A 21,293-nucleotide genomic window follows, 5' to 3' on the forward strand; every position below is an offset into this window, starting at 1 on the left:
ACTAGAACCTGGTGTTGTGTGATTTATAACTTTGACTTATCTTTGTTAGAAATGGTTAACTGACATTTATTAATTTGTTATTTGAAGGGAGGCAAGTTGTGCAATTGGTCTTTTTAAAACTATCCATTGAATCTGTGCCTTTTAATGTATTTTCCCAATCCACCTCAGCCAGTTTGTGCCTCATACCTTCATAATATTCCTATTCAAATGTAACACACTTGCTTCGGCAGGAGCGACCTCATTTTCAAATATAATGTATAATTCTATCATATGTAGTCATTCGTCCCTAAAGGATCTTTTAAAACAAGATTGTTAATTAGCCTTTCTTCCACTAATAATGTTAAATCTAAAATAACATGCACTCCCATTGAAACTCCATAAAAACTCATCATCCACAGCTTTAGTTCTCAATTGGTTTATCCAGTCTATATGCAGATTAAAGTCACTCATGATAACTGTGTTGCTCATGCTACACCTTTCTCTTATCATCCCATTAATACCATGCTGCACACTCTATCTACCATTTGTTGACCTACAAATAACTTCAATCAGTGCCTTTTGCTGTTTCTTAGTTCCCACCCAAACAGATTCACACATTGCTGCTTTGATCCAAGATTCTCACTTAATAATGCACTAATTCCATCCCTTTATTATCAGTGCAACTTCATTTCTCTTACTTCACGTTTGTTCTTCCTAAACATTGAATATCAACTTCTGGACCTGGTCACTATGTAGCCATGTTTCTGCTTTGGCAACTTGATCATACCCATCAATTTCTGTTGGTACCTTTATTGCTGTGTGCACTCAGGTCGAGTGCACTTAACTCGGCCTTTCTGCAGTGCCCTTAACTTTGTCTTTTTGACAACATTCTGTTTTTGAAGCATACTTGATTCTCAGCTGAATTTGAGCCTCCTTAATGCTTTTTTTGTACTTTCTGTTACTATCTTTACTACCTTCCATTTGGGTTATCCCTCAGGTTCCCATCCCCATGACAAGCTGGTTTTAAATCCATCCCAACAGCATTAGAACTCTCTCTGCCAGAATATCAGTTCCATTTCCATTAAGGTGTAACCTGTTCATCTTGTACAGGTGCCACCTGCCATCGAACTGGTCACAATGGTTCAGAAATCTGATGCCCAGTCTCCTACACCAGTTTCCCAATGACACATTCAATCAATCCTGTTGATCTTACACTCACTAGCTCATGGTACTGGGAGTAATTCTGAGATTACTGCAGTTAACAACCTATTTTTAATTTCCTTCCTGACTCCCTGAAATCTGCCTCCAAGACCTCATGCTCTTCCTACTTATGTCATTGGTATCAATATGGGTCATGATATCCCCACTAGGATGTCCTGCACCTGCGTTTCGTCATCTTTAAGTCTGGCACCATAGAGGCAGCCCAACATTGTGAAGTCAAGTTTACTGCCACCGAAATACCTCCTGACTATGGAATCCCCTATAACTATTGCCTTTCCATTCTCCTTCTGCCGGCCCTGTACAACTGAATTGTTGTGATGCCATGGGCCTGGCTTTGGTAGCACTCCCGTAAGCAACCATCAGTCTCATCAGTTTCTAAACTGAAATACCGATTAGTGAGCAAGGAAACCAAATAAAATGTGCAAAGCATGCTGAGTATCTGGTGACTGATCTGATGTTCCAAAAAACAAAGTTGTTCTGTTTGGATAAGGTACACACTGTTCTTTTTGCTACCCTGTGGTATTTCTTTGAGCCAGCATTTTGCTGAATCTAATGCAACACAAGGAAAAAAATTTTCTGGCTTTCTCTTTCTGATACTTTAACTTCACTTAACAGGCTAACATTTTCTATACCAAGTTGTTCTGATCATGTCTAAGTTCTAATTCAAGGAATTAATGTCCTGAATATGCCACTTGCAGTCTGTTTGAGAAATTCCTCATGATGTGTGTGGTAAGCAATAGTATGTGATTTTGAGTTACTGAAGGATTATCTTCAAAGGCTTGAGAATACTGTGGGACAACTTAGCTTTCTAAACTATCTGTCAGTGGAAAGCTGAATATAGCAATGGAAAACATAGTCTCTCTTTTTCTGCATTCTTTTGAACTTTATTCTCTTTTATTCCTTGTAGTTTGCAACATAAGACATTTCTGTATAAATAGATTCAATATTTTTCTGGTTAATTTTCCACCTCTTAAATTGGCTAACTCTACACTAACTACAATTTAGACCTACACACTTGCCTGTCCATACAAATTAACCTACTTCAATGGGCCAGTGTAGTATACAACATTGTGCATTTTTCCACTGAGCTGCTGGCACAATTTTTGAGCTCATATCTTCTCCTTTTCCTATGAACTTTCTCTCTCCTCTTTGCCAGACATTTTTGGCTCCAGGATTGAATTTGTTAGATGCCCTCAGGTATGTTACTTACTATCTCCGAGCAGACCTCACATGTGAATAATGGAAGGTAACCTAATCAAGCCAGGCATCACCACTGGGCTTCTCCTCATCTGATGTGTATATATGTTTGGATGTTTGGTGGCTTAGCAAAAACCATGAGCATGTACAATACAATTTCTAGAATTTGGTAGATAGCAATCAGGAATGGGAACTGCAAGCTAATATTTCCAATTCAAAATCCATAAGCAAATTCCAGAGGGCCTACCATAGCCCCAGCTACAGCATTCTAACCAAAGACCAGGGACCAAAATTGCTCTTTTCCTGGTACCAGTGTGTGTAGCTCAGCTACACCGCAGTTAAACTAATAAACTATTGGAGGGATCACTAGAATTCAAACTTTAAACTTACATCAAAATTCAAGGTTGTGCATGTCTACCTGAAGATGAGCAGTAAAGTTGCAAAATACTGCAAACATTCAAATGAATGTGCCTTCTATTCTCCCATTGCATATGTTACATTATCTGGTACATGTGAAAATGTGTGTAAGTATATAGTTATAAGAGCAGTTTTGGTGTTGTCACTATTCTGGGGGCCTTGGAAGTGACATAAATATACTGTAGTTCAATTTGTATATTCAATGTGTTGAATTTACATAGACATTAGTTGAACTGATTGGGAAACTTTAGACTATCAATGATTGGAAGAAGCAAGAATATTAATTCTAGTTTTGCCAGTTCTTCAGTAAATAATTTGTCCACTTGTTATGGTACGTGGCCATAAAACCCATAAATTCCTAGGTAATTCCCTATGTATTGAGGGGTTGCAGATTTCTATTGTAACTTCTATCCTTATGTGACTGGGCTTTGGAGAGAATTCTTGATTACTTCTTTCTCCATATTCTCCTTCTGTAACGTGTAAATACATGGTTGGCATTAGCTGTGATGCCACCACTCAATCTACTTCCTTCCCCTCTATCCCCTCATCAGATATTTGACACTGATTTGAGTCGGTTCTAATTAATGGGGTTTCCGGATATGCTCATAGGTAAGGGAAAAGGGGTCTGGAAGAGTCCAGCAAGGAAAAATAGGGTAGGCCTGGGAAGCATAAACCTTTTCTGCCTGGAGGAGCTATCAGTTCAGACCTGGAGTACGGATAAAATTATTGCCAGTGGATATTTTGAACCATTTTTTTGCTTTTAATTTTAAACTTGAAAGAATCTGTGCACTGCAATTCCAAATGTCTATTTTGTTGGGGGGGGTCATGATAGTTTTCAGTTGTCAATTAATTTAAATTGTAGTCAGATGTAAGGAATTTTTTTTTAAATCTTTTTTTTGACTGTGAGCTAAAATGGTAAAAATCTTTTATAAGCTAAGGATTGCTGTACTTGTACTTGTTAAAAGTGAAAAACCTGACACCATTTGTTTAAACAGTGTGGAAAGCCTAGTTATGGAAGAACTAGAACCAGGGGGCTATGTACAAGTGGAGATTTAGCTGGCAAGAAGTCGCTAATTGGTCTGTGGATGACTTACCAATTTTCAATGACTAAGACATCCTGCCTGCTAACAACTATCTGATTGGCTGCCAGGTATCTTAATAGCTTGTGGATGCAAACAAAGTGGGCAGAAGCTATTGGTCCTCTAGAAAGGAAAGGGCAGTACTTGTGCTCTGCTCTGCTGTTAAAAGCAATTAAAGCCTGAAGATAGCCAATTCATCTTCCCTTCACCAGTTGAGCTAAGCTATGACTTCACTAATAAGTCAGAGACCTTTCTAAGTGTCTGAAAACAGGTTAAAGCACTTGAAAAACACTGTTCTGATCGGCAAAAGTCATCTTAGCAAACCCTATAGATATGGGCCAGTGAACTGCCTTTCCAGTCTTTCCCTCTGCCCATAGTACCTATTTTCTTTTATGTGTGTTCCTGTTTGCTTGTACATATGTGTAGATTGGGAATTTTACAAGTGAGTCAGGAAAATCGACGTTTTGGGCAAAAGCCCGTCATCATCTTGATGACGGGCTTTTGCCCGAAACGTTGATTTTCCTGTTCCTTGGATGCTGCTTGACCTTTTCCAGCACCACACTCTCAACTCTAATCTCCAGCATCTACTGTATTCACTTTTGCCTAATTTTAAAAGTGAGTTAGAGTTGCAACCAATAGAATCACTTGTTAACCATTTATAACTGTTGATCTGTAATTAGAATCTATTTATTTGTCGTAAATAGCGATTCTTGTCAAGTACAAAAACGTGGTCTGTGTTTTCTGTCCACTTGAGTATCAAAGACGGGGATTTTGCAAACTTTTATAACTTTGACTTTTGTGACAACGTAAGTTTTGTGAATGGCAGGGATTGATTTCTGGCATACGACATCAGTGAGACGTAGTAAATTGAATGTTGGTCATTGAGGAGTCGAAAAGTGTGGCACTGAAAAGCACGGCAGGTCAGGCAGCATCCAAGGAGCAAGAGAATCGACATTTCAGGCATAAGCCCTTCATCAGGAATGTGGGCATTGCAATCTATATAGCTTTTGTTCATGTACTGATACTGGATCCAGTGTAATATTACAGAGCATTGCTATAGATGGCAAGAGGTATGGTAACAGCAAATTACCCTGAATGCTTGACTCCTGTACACTGATTCAAGCATTGCAGCAGTATTGAACTGTCTATGAGGTTATTTTATTGTTGTCATTGAGGTTAATTCAAGTCAGCAATGTAAAATGAACATAATTACAGTGCCATTTGCTAGGATGCTGTAATAGCCATTTGCTTGTCCCTCTATTGTGTAATGTAACACATTTCAGATGTTCTGTCAATACTAATGAAGAATTAAAACATGACTTTTGTTTGCATATCCTCACTAAATAACATTGCCATTGCGTATCATGGTAGTATTGATATTTATTATAGTGGTGCTGCAGTAGTGATATTCAATGCAAGTTGTCCAGGTTAACCCTAAATGGCTGTGGTTCTATGTATGTATTCAGTTTTATAAAACTGAATCTCATTATCAAATAGATTTAAATAGATTGTGTTGACTGTAGCAATTTCTTGATTCTTTAAGCAAACTCTGATATGTCTTACAAAATATTGAGAAATTGAAAATCAAAACTGAATTTTGTTCAATGACATTTTGGAGAAAAATCTATTCTAATTATTTGAAAGAGAACTTGATATGGAGTGTGTTTTAGATTTGTATAAACAATTCCACATGCCCCCTTCACCATCCCCCCACCACCCCCCACTCCAATCCCAACCCTAACTTTGAGGTGTTCCACTTAGAGCTATGAATATCTGTCTGTGTAATAAAGATCTAGAGGTTGAATTAAAATGTTCAACATCTGATCCAAGATACTGGAGATGCTACTTTATGGGCAATTACGTAACAGAGGGCTGTTGATGGATATTTATATAAAACAGTTTTTTTTTTCAGCCATTAGCTTAATGCATCGTAAAGTTACTGCAATACACTATGTAAGATGCCTTACTCCCAATCTCTGAACACTGACTCTCATCAGAGTGTGACATTGATTTCCAATTCCCACATCAATGATCCTTAGAATCAGATTCCATTGCACTATTAATTTTATAATTATCAAATTCCTGCAGGTGATCGATAGATTGAAATAAAATGGACACAATTGAAGTTAGATTGATTTAAGCAGTCATTTCAACCAGACATTTTCAACTGAATGTTGCTGTTAAATAGACTTGTTTTCTCTTACTCAAACTTGCCCTTTTATATCTATAGGCGTGGAGTTCTTCATCTTCATGAAAGTGCTGGAATTCATAACTTGGGATTACCAAGATGGCAACTTTCCCTTTGCTTGCTTGGCGTGGTGATCATTCTCTACTTCAGTCTCTGGAAAGGGGTAAAGACATCAGGAAAGGTATGATTCCCAGTTTCTCATGATCAAGAATGTATTAGTTGAAAAAACAACCTGTGTTGTTTTTCAGATCATATCAATTATATAAACACCATCAAGACCAGTAAACTGATCTAGAATATTTCTTTATCAAACCAAATGAGATTAACAATTCACCACCAACTAGAAGTTAATTGTTAATTTCTGCTAATGTTTATTTTGATGCCATAACCAGATTAACAATGCTTCACCTGAAAATATTTCTTGTTATTTGGTTAAATATAATTATAATATTAATTATAATTAATAAAGTTCCATTATGGTTGAATATTTTCAGGAGATCACAACTTGTATATGGAGATGATCAAATATGCAAATCCATCCAATCTAGGTTCTTCTTAAATTTATACATTTCCTCATCATCACTGCAATAATGAATCCTTCCCCCTCACTCCCACCATATGTCCAGTGCAATTTAGATTAGATTACTTACAGTATGGAAACAGGCCCTTCAGCCCAACAAGTCCACACCGACCCTCCAAAGAGTAACCCACCCAGACCCATTCCCCTACATTTACCCCTGTCCCTAACACTACGGACAATTTAGCATGGCCAATTCATCTTTGGACTGTGGGAGGAAACCGGAGCACCCAGAGGAAACCCATACAGACACAGGAAGAATGTGCAAACTCCACACAGACAGTAGCGTGAGGCAGGAATTGAACCCAGGTCTCTGGCACTGTGAGGCAGCAGTGCTAACCACTGTGCCACCAATTGCTTTCTTTTAGTTTGAATTTCTGAAATGAAGTCATTGATCTGAATGTATTGTTTGAAGTTTAAAAGAGTTTGCAGATCAGGTTGAGTTAGTTTAATCATAGCTCAGCAGGCATATTTTATTTTGCTTTTTAATCTTGCATGAATAAATTGAAGTACAATTAACATTGACGTTGGTGACTCAATAGATTCATGCACCACACAATGATGAGATTGATCTACCAGCATGAAAACTCTCAATCTGAGTCTATGTCATTTATTGATCATTAAGATTCAAAGTTTACATGTATAGAATTTTTGTTGGGTAAGAGTATTAAGGACTGGGAAAACAAGGTGATAAAATAGTGAAGATACAAATCAGCCATTATTTAATAGATTGAGGGTACAGGCTCAATGGACTGAATGGCCTCTGCCTCTGTTCCTTGACACTGGGGAGAAAATGCAGAAAAACGTCCTTACTGGCACTGTGGGAATAAGTATCAATAACAGCACATGGACTTTTTAAAAAAATTACTGGAATTATTGTCAGATTAATAAATTGGTTTCAAGTGTCCATTGTAACCTGTTCTCAATGGAGATGCGCATCAGTTCACATCTCATTAAAAAAATCATTAGATATCTCTAGCACATGTATCGTGTTCACTGTTTGATGCAATGGGTCCTTTATGCTGTTTGTAAAAGCAGAACAGAAACAGTGCAGGTATTTGGGTTTGTGCTGTTAAGGAGAGATTTAAACCAAACAAAAGGGCTTGAATACACTTACTTTGAAATAGTTTTACAGTTAATACATGAACACCATTTTCCAGTAAAAGGTTTGGTCGTAGCCAGTCAGCTGTTATTGCTTTGGCCTAGAAATGTGACAGCGACCAAAAAATGATTGTTCCCTCCCCTTCAAATTGGAGGCTGCTTTGTGCCTGAAAGTGGGCACTGTGTGATCAAAACTCTAGGCCTGTTTTTATTTATTTTCAGTATAGCAATATTTTTTTCATGATTTGGTCTGAGTTCCTTTTGAAGTTGGCCTATAGTAATGTGTTGTCTAAAATTCAAAATGATCTGGCAGCTTGCAATGAGTTTTTATTCAGGCCTTGGGAGCCTGACATTGGGGCCATTTCCGAGTGTGTCACAGAGAAGTCCAGCATCATTTTGAAAGGGGAGTCAATTAAAGGCCAGGGAATAGGCTTGTCTTGCAATCAGATATGATGGGTGGTTGAATTCCCTGACCATGACCCTGAAGAAGCAAATCTGTCTGTGACTCATTGGCAGCTTTAGTTGCGGTGAAGGGAGGTGCACCTCATGTGAACATTCAAGGTCCTTCCCCATTTTCTGCACCCAGTGTATGTTACCAAGTGAACTACTCACATTGCTAACTGCAAATTCCAGTTGGCACAGGAACGGGGACTTAATAAGCCCTCTAATTCCTTTACTTTTCAGTTTATTGGCTACCCATTGCTTGCTTGAGGGCAGCTGGCATCTGACCTCAAACTGCTGCTCTGAAAATGGCTCAGGGTCTGTGCTAGGGAATCAGTTCAATGGTTTTTGGAGCCAAATTGTGGGCACGCTCATTTCCACTGAACCTTGATTGAAATGTTGGCCTCTTGAATCAGAGCATCACTTGAAACATATGTTTTCCCAAACTGTTTGCATGGGTTGTGTTGACCTCAATAAAATATGCAGTTTTAATCCGTATTTAACTAATGTTTTGCAATCCCTCCACATTGCAGTGGTTACCACAATTCAAAACCGTTACTGAGTTCCATTCATTAGCTTGTTCACTGCACGGAAATATGAAACCTCAATAAGAAGTTGCAGGTTCCCTGCAGTGCATTCAGTGGGATGTTCAGAGTGGGAGGTCCCATTGAATTTCATTGCCATGTTTTGGTTATCATAAAAAATGATTAAAAGCTGATTCATTTCAGGCATGGTTTCTCTCTTCATGTTTCATAATGAGTAGTATTCTTGGCCTATATCTCCTCCTACTAGTTTAAACAGGATGTCCAACATTCAAATAGTTGCAGAAAACTCAGAGCTATTCCAGACCAGCCAAGAACCAAAGCAAATGTTGTTCTTTATCTATTTAATAAGTTTGATCTTTAAAGCAAAAAAAAACAAATATAGGTCATCAATCTCTGGCTGGTTTTAGCTATTTGCAGTAAACATCTGCATTCTTTAGAAGTCTTGTGGACATATGTCTGGATTTTCCACAACATGTTCGTGGAGGGTTTGGATGGAACTTCACCCCTTTTGAGCCCTTCATAGTGATTTTGCTCATTTTCCTGGATTGAAGGTTTATATATGGAGAATGGGGTCTCACAATGATCACTATCTTCAAGTGCTAATGCCATTGCCAGGGAAGATAAGTGTCAACAGTGCTTCTGAGGTCTCAATTAATATGTAATGGAAGGCTGAATAGATGGAGAAGGGTCCATCAATGAGTTCTTTCCCTTTACCAGGCTTTCCATCATTAGTAATCTCAGGGACAGTGGGAACAATATGCAGGTACTATATTACACCACTCGAACTAGGAACTCAAACTGGATGATTTGGAGTTGGGGACAATGTGTAGTGTGTTGTGTCAAAGTTTGCACATGACACTAAGATGAGTGGCCGAACAAAGTGTGCAGAGGACTGTGAAACTCTGCAGAGGAACATAGATAGTTTAAGTGAGGTCTGGCAGAGGGAATACAGTGTTAATAAATGTGAAGTCATTCCTTTTGGTATGAGTAACAGTAAAAAGGATTATTACTTGAATGGTAAGAAATTGCTGCATGCTGCTATGCAGAGGGACCTGGGTGTCCTTCTGCATGAATCACAAAAGGTTGGTCTGCAGGTACAACTGGAAATTAAGAAGGCAAATGGAATTTTGTCCTTCATTGCTAAGGGGATTGAGTTTAAAAGCAGAGAGGTTATGTTGCAGCTGTATAGGGCGCTGGTGAGGCCACAACTGGAATACTGTGTGCAGTTTTGGTCTTCTTATTTGAGAAAGGATATACTGGTACTAGAGGGGGTGCAGAGGAGGTTTACTAGGTTGATTCCAGAGTTGAGGGGGTTGTCTTATAAAGAGAGACTGAGTAGACTGGGATTATATTCATTGGAATCTAGAAGAATGGGGGAGGAGGAATCTTATAGAAAAATTATGAAGGGAGTAGATAAGATAGAAGTAGAGAGGATGTTTCCTCTGGCAGGACATAGCCTCAAGATTAGAGGGAGCAGATTTAGGACTGAATTGAGAAGGAACTTCTTCACCCAGAGGGTTGTTAATCTATGAAATTCTTTGCCCAGTGAAGTCGTTGACGCTACTTCAGTAAACGTTTTTAAAGCTGAGATAATTTTTTTTTAACAATAAAGGAATTAAGGGATACAGTGAGAGCATGGGTAAGTGTTTCTGAATTCACAAAAAGATCAGCCATGATCTTATTGAATGACGAGCAGACTCAAAGGGCCGAATGGCCTACTCCTGCTCCTAGTTCTTAGTTTTTAGTAAGATAGTGAAAGAAAATCCAATCCCTGCCATCTGGAATGATAAAGTAATGACTATTATATTGCTCATTAAGGGAAGGAGAGCAAATATGCAAGCCAACATAATGAGTCAAATCTAGATAAACCTCTTTGTGGGAGAAGTTGCTGGCAAAAATGGGAAATCCAATAGATGGACTCACATGATAAACTAGAGTTCTGACTGCTAACCCGAGATTAGTGGAACTCATGCACGCCTACTATATGACTGTGGAATTAGACTATGCTGGTATGCAAAACCATTGAATACACAATATCTCACTTACATCCTAAAGGAATATGCACCAAGAGATATTTTAAAATGTGGATGAAAGCAAACTGTTTTACCACTTCTTACCAGATTGCTGTTTAATATTTGAACATGAACTGTGTAATGGTAAAAAGTGATGCAGGAAACATGAAACTGCTATACTTTGTATCAACATGGATGGCTGCGAAAAGCTGCCTCTTCTTGTGAAAGGTCCATGCACTACCTTTGCAGTATGAAGCTTACAGAACTGATTTGATGTACTGCAATTGTACTATTATTGTGACAAATCTAAAAAATGTACCTGTGATGTGATATGAAATATGATTTCTGAGGGTAATACAGAAGCCTTTTGCAGTGTTTTTGTCTAATGTTTGGACTTGATTTTTGTCATAAATATTAATGTTGTCTTATTTAATTTTTAATTATTCTTTCATGAGATGTGCTTGTTGCTAGCAAGACCAGCATCTATTGTCCTTTCCTAATTGTAACTGAGTTGAGTGGTTTGCTAGGTTATTTTAGTGGGCAGTTTAGAGTCAATCCTGTTGCTGTGAGTTTGGAGTCATGTATTAGCTAGCTTGAATAAGAATGGCAGATGTCCTTTCCTAAAGAATATTAGTGAACCAGATAGTTTTTTTTACAACAATTGACAATGGCTTTCTGGTCACCATTAATCTACTTTCTTTTATTATCCAGTTTTTTTAATTTATTGAATTTATATTCCACCAGCTTCGCATTATCTCTCCCAGATGGTGGCTGAATCCAGCTTATCTATCATTTTTAAGCGTATATGGCTACTGTATTGAGAAAGATGTGTAACATATATACTGTTATAGATTGGATTCTATTATTTGTTTTAAACTTTCAAATGAATGTTTAGTTCTCCATATCACTGAAAAATCAGATGGAAAGCTGAAATATCGTGGCATTAGCTCAGTTTTCTGACTCTATGAATTAGATAAAGGATCAATATGGAATAAAATGCATCCATTGTTTCTGTTTCATTGGCAGGTGGTATGGATCACAGCGACCATGCCCTATATGGTGTTACTTGTACTGCTAATCCATGGGATCACATTACCAGGTGCATTGGATGGAATCAAGGCATACCTCAGCATTGACTTTGAGCGCCTGAAAGAAGCACAGGTAGATTGCTGTCCATTTTTCATGAGGAACATAAAAAGACTAAGTAGATTTGCAATTGACTCATTTTAAGTAGTGCCTTGTGTTAACATTGTATCTGAAATTCAATGCCCTTTGATCCTAAATGCTACATTTTGTGTGAAATTCAGTACGTTATCTTTGCTTATGTGAAGCACAGGAGTAAATTGTAACTATTCTGTGTACATTTTTATAAATAACCATTACATTTGTTTCACTCATAATGCTTAAATGTAAGTTTTGTGTACATTTCAATGACAGTTACATTTTCTTCATTTATGCTTAAAAGCATCTTTAACAATTTTTACTTTAAAGGGTGAATGGTTAACAGAAGCATTTAAAGCATAACAAACACTTAAGGGTCTCCAGACGTCTGCCATCATTGCTTTAGGCTGTCCTGCATTGACCGGTTCTGCAGACTGAAATGCATCGCATTTCTTTTCTGAACAGTTTATCTAGATGGATATTCTGAATCTTGCAAGACTTGAAAGTTTGTGTTGCTTTTATGCTTCCACATAAATTAAAATAATTCCCTCACTCACACTTAACTTTGCCTTCGTGCAATCACTTCCAACATGGAATATGTGCTGGATCAAAGTTTATTGGGAATTGGCAGTGGTATTGATGGCAATGGTTTCAACTTCCTTTCCATCAAGTAATTGATCAGCAATCTCTCCAACTCTTACTGCCCTTTGTGTGCTGGAAGGATTTTCAGGCGGCCGTGTCATGAATGTATCGTTCCTGGACATTTTGTCCTGGGATGGGGCTCAAACCAAGAGCTTCTGGCTCCCACTATGCCACATGACCTGTATCAAAGAGTGTGTAGGATTGCATGTATTGAGTTTGTATCTGGCAGTTGGGATGCAAATGAGATCTGGGAATTGGAAACTGCCTAAAGCTTTCACAGTTAAACTAAAATTTTGATACCTTAGTGAAGGGAATGCGGAATATCAAGCTGCAGTGCAATTGTCAGAGGACTAGAAGTTATAAGGATTGAGAGCTCAATGTCACAGCAGCCAATCAGTCCATTCTAGAAAGCTGAAACTATTTTAGATAAATTATAGTTGTTGTACTGGAAGTAAAAATTCCCAATACGTAAATGGGTATGGTGTTAATTTGTCAGCTGAACAGGATATTGATGGGTGAAAGATTGAAAGCCAAGCTTTTCTACTCTGCCTGCCAATCTTGGCAAAATGCATTTTTAGAAATTGGCAGTTCTGCAGTCATGAGCACAGTGTTTTGTTGTTGCTGCAGTAACTGTGGTAGTTAGTTAAAAACAAAATATATCATTCGCCTTTTCCTAGACAGACTTAATAATAATGTTAAGTTAACATTGGTACTGTCACTAGATTTCCCCTGTAATCAACAATATTCCCTTTTGTCTTATTCAAGTAGTTTCAGATGACTCAGAAGCCTTTTAGTAGCATTATGTGTTCAGTTCAAAAAAAGATAAAACAGAGAAAAGAAACATTTGGCAGTCTCTGTTTCTGTAAGTTCTTCAAATACACAATGGATGTAACCATTTTAATTAAAGTAAAGATGCATTTCATCCACCACTCAAAAAATATCAACAGGGCAAGCAACAGGGCAATTAAGTCTCCTTAATTGATAAGATTGAAAGATAAAATAAACCAGAAAGAACTGAGAAAGAGGTGTCAAGTAAAACCAATAATTTAAGTGACAAGTCTAGTGTAGGAAAAAATAGGAAGCAAGGCAAAGAAAAATTAGATCAATCGAGACAGGATAGAAAATGGCAAGTGAGAAAAATAAGTAAAATGTGTTAATTTTAAAACCTCAATAAGAAAGATCGAGACCGGGTTTTGCAATGGCAAACCTCCATTCGGTAATCAAAAGCAGAGGCAATGGTGAACATAACCTCAAATTCCCCATTAGATTTCTGACAGCCTCTGTTTTGATTAGTGCAGGAACTATGGCAGATGCAACATGATGTACCCTCAAGTGACATCAGGTTCAGCCTTTTAAACATTTACTTCAGGTTTGAATTTTCCTGAGTTTCCAATGATGTGGTAGTTTCCTGAAGCTTTTCCAAAACCCATCAAGTCAGACAGCTCATGAACTTTGGAGCATGTCTGGTGTGGGATTTGGATTTTTTGTCAGGTGAGTTTAAAAGGTCTTGTTAATTTCAAATGTCATTATTAGATTCTATATGATATGCTTTTAATGCAGTGATTGATTGTCGGCCTCTGTCTTTGGAAGGTATTTAACCATTAAATTGATCAGCACTGTGTAAATGTTACTTTTTCTAGTACTCTTCTACATTCAGGTGTATTGAGAATCAAATATTCATGTGCACTGTGTGCTCTGTGCTTTACGTTTTACACCAATTAAGCCTTTTAAAAGTATTTGAACAGTTTCCTGACTCCGGTTAAAGTTCATCTGTTGAGCCTTTGAAAGAAGGAACAGATGTTCATTGTTCAGGGAATGTCATATATATAGTTGAAGTGAGTTCTGGAGGATTTGTTGATATAGCTGTGCACTAGAATACAATGGTAGATACTTGACATAGCTTCAAATCCTATGAAGGAAGTTTGCTCAACAAGGGTTGTTCGCACAGCTGTGAAAATGACCTTTGCTTTGATAATGGTTTTATAAGCTATTCTTAGGACTAAGGTGTTTTTCAATGACTGTTTGATAGGTTTATGAAGACTTAAAAGGAGAGTGTTTTTTTAAGGGGGTGTTTGAATGTCTGTGTATTTGAAACTTTTTTGAGCATATAAGGGGAACAGTCTTAAAGTGGTGTTTTAAGAGATGATTGTTTATTTCATGGCACCTCAAAGACTCTTCAGCATTGTTACATAGGACTCATGCATTTTGTCCATAGAGAGATATTGAATGGGAAGAAATGGAGGCAGATTTAGATGAAGAATATGGGCTATGGGAAAACCATTGGGTAATTGAGGGGATATGCAGTGGGTGTAGGTGAAAGCTAGAAGGTCAACAGTTCCCCACAGCACATGACCGATGTCCCAGTGAATTAAAGCAATGCTTCTAACTAGTCAGGCTTGACATCCACCCCACCTCTGTTCTCACCTCAGGCCTGTCTTGGGAAGTGGTGGCTCCAAATCCATCAGTCCTCACATCCTGACTCCTGATTTCTGAGTCTTCCATGAAAATCTGTCACTTTTGCTGCACACTTATAACAGCTAACTTTTAGTGCCAAGGAGATTGATTGGCAACAATTACAAATTACCACATCAGTAAATGAGTACGTTCATTTGTAATGACAGGACCTAATTGTCTGTGACAAGTTTAATGTGCAACTAATGGACAAATACAGCAAGTTCTTACACTGAAAAAATGAGAGATGGAAAGACAAGATGCTATTTTCACGAAGCAACGTTTGGATCTTCATGGTTAGCCACACATCTGTTTCTTGCATGAAGTCGCTGCACCAGTTGCTATAAATAATAATGACTGACATTAGTTTGTCACTGTTATGAAAGCAAATTCTGGCCCCATTTGCTTTGCTTAGAACATTTACGAAAGATAAACAGCAATTTAAAGATTATTAACTTCAGACTTGGAATTATACTGTCACATTTCATTGTCCATTCTATTAATAGTTACACACATGATTTTGTTCCTATGTCACTTGATGCTTCATAAGATTTTCCAAACTGCGAATGTACTTACAAAAATAAAAGACTTACTGGCACTTCAAAAGTGCAGCTGGTTTTGCTTTGCCAATGTTCCAAATATTCCAATGCAGTTTGCTCCCTTGCCTCTGGACATAGGAATACCTCTTTAACCAAGGCCATAGGAGAAAAGCATAGTCTTGACAGCCAGAATAGTACTGATCTTACAAATGGCTCATTAAGGCAACATTACACTGATAAAATAACCAAATAACTTGTTGTAAACAATTTTACATTTGGAAATCAGTTTCTGAAGCTCAGAGGCAGGAATATATTTGACTTAGCTGTACCAAGTGAGAAAGCTTGCATTGTAGGTTTTTGTGGAAAGGCATTATAACAAGGTGATCTTATGTTTACACGCTGACAACTCTAATACTCAATAGTATCATGAACAAGTATATTTTAAAACTTAAATATGAATAAAGTGTACATTGGCCATTCAGCACCAGAAAGTCACAGTCCAGGAGAAACCTTCAATAGAGGGATGTGAAGAAAAATACCATCAATAAAATGATTGTGTATTTCCAGCAGTTTCTGATTTAATGTCAGACTTTCATTTTAAACTTTCTGTCAAATGAAATATTCAAAGCAGCTCAGTTAGTAGAAAATGATTATGAAGACGGGAGCAGTTTTAATACCCATTCTACCCATTTCACTGTTATGTGGGTGGCACGGTGGTTAGCACTACTGTCTCACAATGCCAGAGACCTGGGTTCAAATCCCGGCTCAGGCAACTGTCCGTGTGGAGTTTGCACATTCTCCTCATGTCTTCGTGGGTTTCCTCTGGGTGCTCTGGTTTCCTCCCACAGTCCAAAAATATGCAGATTAGGTGAATTGCCCATGCTAAATTGCCCGTGATGTTAGGTGTAGGTGTAGGGGAATGGGTCTGGGCGGGTTGCTCTTCGGAGGGTCAGTGTGCACTAGTTGGACCAAAAGGCCTGTTTCCACCCTGTAAGTAGTCTAATCTTAAAAAAACAGTTTTATAAAGCATTCTGTCTAAGAAATGGGGAATGGTGTCTTGAACAGGTAAACATTGACAGAATCTGCCTTCAGGGAGAAAGTGAGGACTGCAGATGCTGGAGATCAGAGCTGAAAATGTGTTGCTGGAAAAGTGCAGCAAGTCAGGCAGCGTCCAAGGAGCAGGAGAATCGACGTTTCGGGCATAAGCCCTTCTTCAGGAATGAGGAAGGTGTGCCAAGCAGGGTAAGATAAAAGGTGGTGGGAGGGACATTGGGAATGCGATAGGTAGAAGAAGGTTAAGGTGAGGGTGATAGGCAGGAGAGGGTGTGGGGGTGGAGAGGTCGGGAAGAAGATTGCAGGTCAAGAAGGTGGTCTGAGGGTTGGGACTGAGAAAAGGTAGGGGAGGGGAAATGAGGAAGCTGGAGAAATCTGCATTTATCCCTTGTGGTTGGAGGGTTCCTAGGTGGAAGATGAGCTGCTCTTCCTCCAGGTGTTCTGTTGCCATGGTCTGGAGATGGAGGTTGCCAAGGACCTGCATGTCCTTGGCAGAGTGAGAGGGGAAGTTAAACTGTTCAGCCACAGAGTGGGTGGGTTGTTTGGTGAGGGTGTCCCAGAGGTGTTCTCTGAAACATTCTGCAAGTAGGCGGCCTGTCTCCCCAATCTAGAGGAGGCCACACCGGGTGCAGCGGATGCAGTAAATGATGTGTGTGGAGGTGCAGATGAATTTGTGATGGATATGGAAGGATCCCTTGGGGCCTTAGAGGGAAGTGAGGGGGGTGGTGTGGGTGCAAGTTTTGCATTTCTTGCGGTTGCAGGGGAAGGTGCCGGGAGTGGAGGTTGGGTTGGTGGGGGATGTGGACCTGACGAGGGAGTCGTGGAGGGAGTGGTCTTTCTGGAATGCTGATAGGGGAGGGGAGGGAAATATATCCTTGGTGGTGGGGTCTGTTTGGAGGTGGCAGATATGACGAAGGATGATATGATGTATCTGGAGGTTGGTGGGGTAGTAGGTGAGGACCAGTGGGGTTCTGTCCTGGTGGCGACTGGAGGGGCGGGATTCAAGGGCGGAGGAGTGGGAAGTATAGGAGATGCAGTGGAGAGCATCGTCAACCATGTCTGAGGGGAAATTGCGGTCTTTGAAGAAAGAGGCCATCTGGGTTGTTCGGTATGGGAATTGGTCCTCCTGGGAGCAGATGCGGTGGAGACGAAGGAATTGGGAATACGGGATGGCATTTTTACAGGGGGCAGGGTGGGAGGAGGTGTAATCTAGGTAGCTGTGGGGGTCGGTCCTCACCTACCACCCCACCAACCTCCAGATACATTGTATCATCCTTCGTCATATCCTCCACCTCCAAACAGACCCCACCACCAAGGATATATTTCCCCCACCAACCCAACCTCCACTCCCGGCACCGTTCCCTGCAACCGCAAGAAATGCAAAACTTGCACCCACACCTCCCCCCTCACTTCCCTCCAAGGCCCCAAAAGATCCTTCCATATCCGTCACAAATTCACCTGCACCTCCACACACATCATTAACTGCATCCGCTGCACCCGATGTGGCCTCCTCATGTTGGGGAGACAGGCCGCCTACTTGCGGAACGTTTCAGAGAACACCTCTGGGACACCTGCAATAACCAACCCAACCGCCCCGTGGCTGAACAGTTTAACTTCCCCTCCCACTCTGCCAAGGACATGCAGGTCCTTGGCCTCCTCCATCGCCAGACAATGGCAACAGGACACCTGGAGGAAGAGCGCCTCATCTTCCACCTAGGAACCCTCCAACCACAAGGGGTGAATGCAGATTTCTCCAGCTTCCTCATTTCCCCTTCCCCCACCTTTTCTCAGTCCCAACCCTCAGACCACCTTCTTGACCTGCAATCTTCTTCCCGACCTCTCCACCCCCACACCCTCTCCGGCCTATCACCCTCACCTTAACCTCCTTCCACCTATCGCATTCCCAATCCCCCTCCCCCAAGTCCCTCCTCCCTACCTTTTATCTTAGCCTGCTTGGCACACCTTCCTCATTCCTGAAGAAGGGCTTATGCCCAAAACGTCGACTCTTCTGCTCCTTGGATGCTGCCTGACCTGCTGCGCTTTTCCAGCAACACATTTTTCAGAATCTGCCTTCAGGTAATCTCTTCAAAAGATCAATTCAATATGAAACAGCATTTGAAAAAAAAATTCCCTGGCTCATTTCAGCTCAGAGGTAACAAACTAGCAACCAATGGAAACGAGATTAATTTCAATATAAATGACTTTATACTCTGCAATAACACATGGCTAGTTTGTAGAAATGCTAGAAATTACAAATCATTAATGTAAAATTCTGATGATGCCTCATGATTATTATATTATCTAATAATTATTATTTGTCATGCCTAAATGAATTGTGAAACCTGAATATCAATCCAATTATAATCCAGTCCATTTATAACATATTAATTTATTACTAAGCATAAATAGTTTGTGATTGTGCCACTTGATGTAGCAAAATTTAGCACCCTATCACATCATTCTGTAATATTCAGCTTCAGAAATGGAAGATTAAAAATTACAATGGGGGACCTTGTGACATCTTAGCTTTTTGTGTAAGACTACTGAGTCGGTTCCCAGGGCAGATTTATTGCAGAGTTACTACTAGTCAATGTGTTTTTGGTTGTGTTTTGAGATTGTGCCACACTCTCCATAAATAGTTACGAGGATTAATTTTTTTTTGACTAATTGTGGACAACACAGTGGTTGATAAAAAATTGCTTTGTGATTTGCTCGCTGCATTCTCTGTTAATTTGTGCACTTGGACCTAATGCTGTCAGTTAGCTGAGCATGCTCAGTGACAAAGTTAGGACTAATTTATTAAAGACATCCAACAGTGCAAGAAGATTATTTTAAGGTGACAAATTGCAAGCTACTGTAATTCATAATGCAGCAAGATAACCATTAAACAGCTTCCATACCTGTTGGACAAGAACATAGGCATGACATCTCAACTCTTTAGCATTCTCAGAAATACTTTCGCAAGCCTCTTAAATTCTTTGTATAATATGGAGACCAAAAGTGTTTACAGAGGTGGCCTAACTGAGGTTTTGCGCAAGTTTAACATCAGTTTTCCATTTAATATTAATTTAAACATAATTACTTTCATTATTCTAACAATTTAAACAAATGAAAACAAAAAAATCTCAGACAAATGTTCTAAAGTATCAAGTTCTGCATATATGTAGCCACTATTCTCTACAGTAACTTGGATATACAATCAGCATTGAATGGGCAGTGCTCACTACTTAGCAAACTTAGACTGCACAAACATTCCATGGGCTTTTGAGTGGCAAGTTAGAGCTACACAAGACTATTTTCAATTCAGTGTCCTTTAAAGAATTCTCTGATTTATATGAGTAGGGTATGCAACAGTGAGGATTTTTGACAAATTGGATAGATAATTCCACATTGAGGTATGCAGCACCCTAAACTAAGAAATACAAATTGGAATTTTAGCTGTCAAATTGCATACAGAAAGTTAAATAAAAGGAGGGAAAGAAAGATGAAATGATGGGAGAGACTGATATAAGACACCAAAAAATAAAGTTGAAAAATAGTTAATTTTAAAAAACTCCAACAAATAATTAAACTCTGGTGGAAGAGATTTAAGTTTGTACAATTAAACGTTTAGGGACAGCAAGGTTGTTTGGTAATTACTATGACTTACTAAATTGTTAAAAATGAATTTAAAGTTGAGTGCACCATCTATATCTTTTTATGGCATTTCAGTGGGGAACGAGGTAAATAGAGTAACTTAATGCCCTTTTGCTCGAAGAGCAAACACACTGAACAGCACCTTCTACATTCTGCTTTGAAATGTGCTTGTGTGTATGCTGGAAATTACTGTCTTGAATACTCCACAATGATGATGAATGCTAATAATTTCACCATTATTCTTAATGTGAAATTTAGACCAATATCCAAGAAGTAGTTTGCACTGTGTCCCTGTGTCTGCGTGGGTTTCCTCCGGGTGCTCCGGCTTCCTCCCACAATCCAAAAATATGCAGGTTAGATGAATTGGCCATGCTAAATTGCCCATAGTGTTAGGAGAAGGGGTAAATGTAGGGGAATGGGTCTGGGTGGGTTGCCCTTCGGCGGTCGGTGTGGACTTGTTGGGCCGAAGGGCCTGTTTCCACACTGTAAGTAAGTAATTTAACCTAATCTAAAAAAACAGTATAAGTTCAAACCCAAGTGAATGATGTTCACTCATTGAATTGTGGAATAACTGGCCAGGATGAACAGCCTTTGTTTCTGTCTGTCAAATAATTTTAAAGCACATTCTTTCTAAAATGTTTGAAACTTCAGGACAAGTTTTGGATATTCACTTCACTTGCTGATGATAATACATTAAAAGATAGCAATATGTGTACATGAGATATATCTATTGGCATGATCTGTGCTGCCAGTCAGTTGTAAGCAATAATTCTTGCAGGGAAAACAGCATTTTAAATGTTATACTAGATGATGGTATGGAAGCTGTTTAGTGGTTATCTTGCTGCATTATGAATTATAGTAACTTGCAAGATGTCTTGAAATGGTTAAAGGTGGATAAATCCTCCGGACCTGATCAGGTGTACCCGAGAATTCTGTGGGAAACTAGAGAAGTGATTGCTGGGCTTCTTGCTGAGATATTTGTATCATCGATAGTCACAGGTGAGGTCCCGGAAGACTGGAGGTTGGCAAACGTGGTGCCAGGGAACTATAGACC

General features: G+C 39.2%; 1 protein-coding gene across 4 annotated transcripts in view; it reads left to right on the forward strand.

Moving 5' to 3' along the window:
- slc6a2 (solute carrier family 6 member 2) overlaps nt 1–21,293 on the forward strand; it is a 177,319-nt gene that overhangs the window by 82,076 nt on the left and 73,950 nt on the right. For all 4 annotated transcript variants that reach the window (XM_072547392.1, XM_072547393.1, XM_072547394.1 and 1 more), the window contains 2 exons: nt 6,124–6,262; nt 11,784–11,918. In XM_072547392.1, coding sequence (XP_072403493.1) covers nt 6,124–6,262; nt 11,784–11,918 — 274 coding nt within the window. The remainder of the gene's footprint in view (nt 1–6,123; nt 6,263–11,783; nt 11,919–21,293) is intronic.

Source organism: Chiloscyllium punctatum, chromosome 26, assembly GCF_047496795.1.
Source record: "Chiloscyllium punctatum isolate Juve2018m chromosome 26, sChiPun1.3, whole genome shotgun sequence".
Lineage (NCBI taxonomy): Eukaryota > Metazoa > Chordata > Chondrichthyes > Orectolobiformes > Hemiscylliidae > Chiloscyllium > Chiloscyllium punctatum.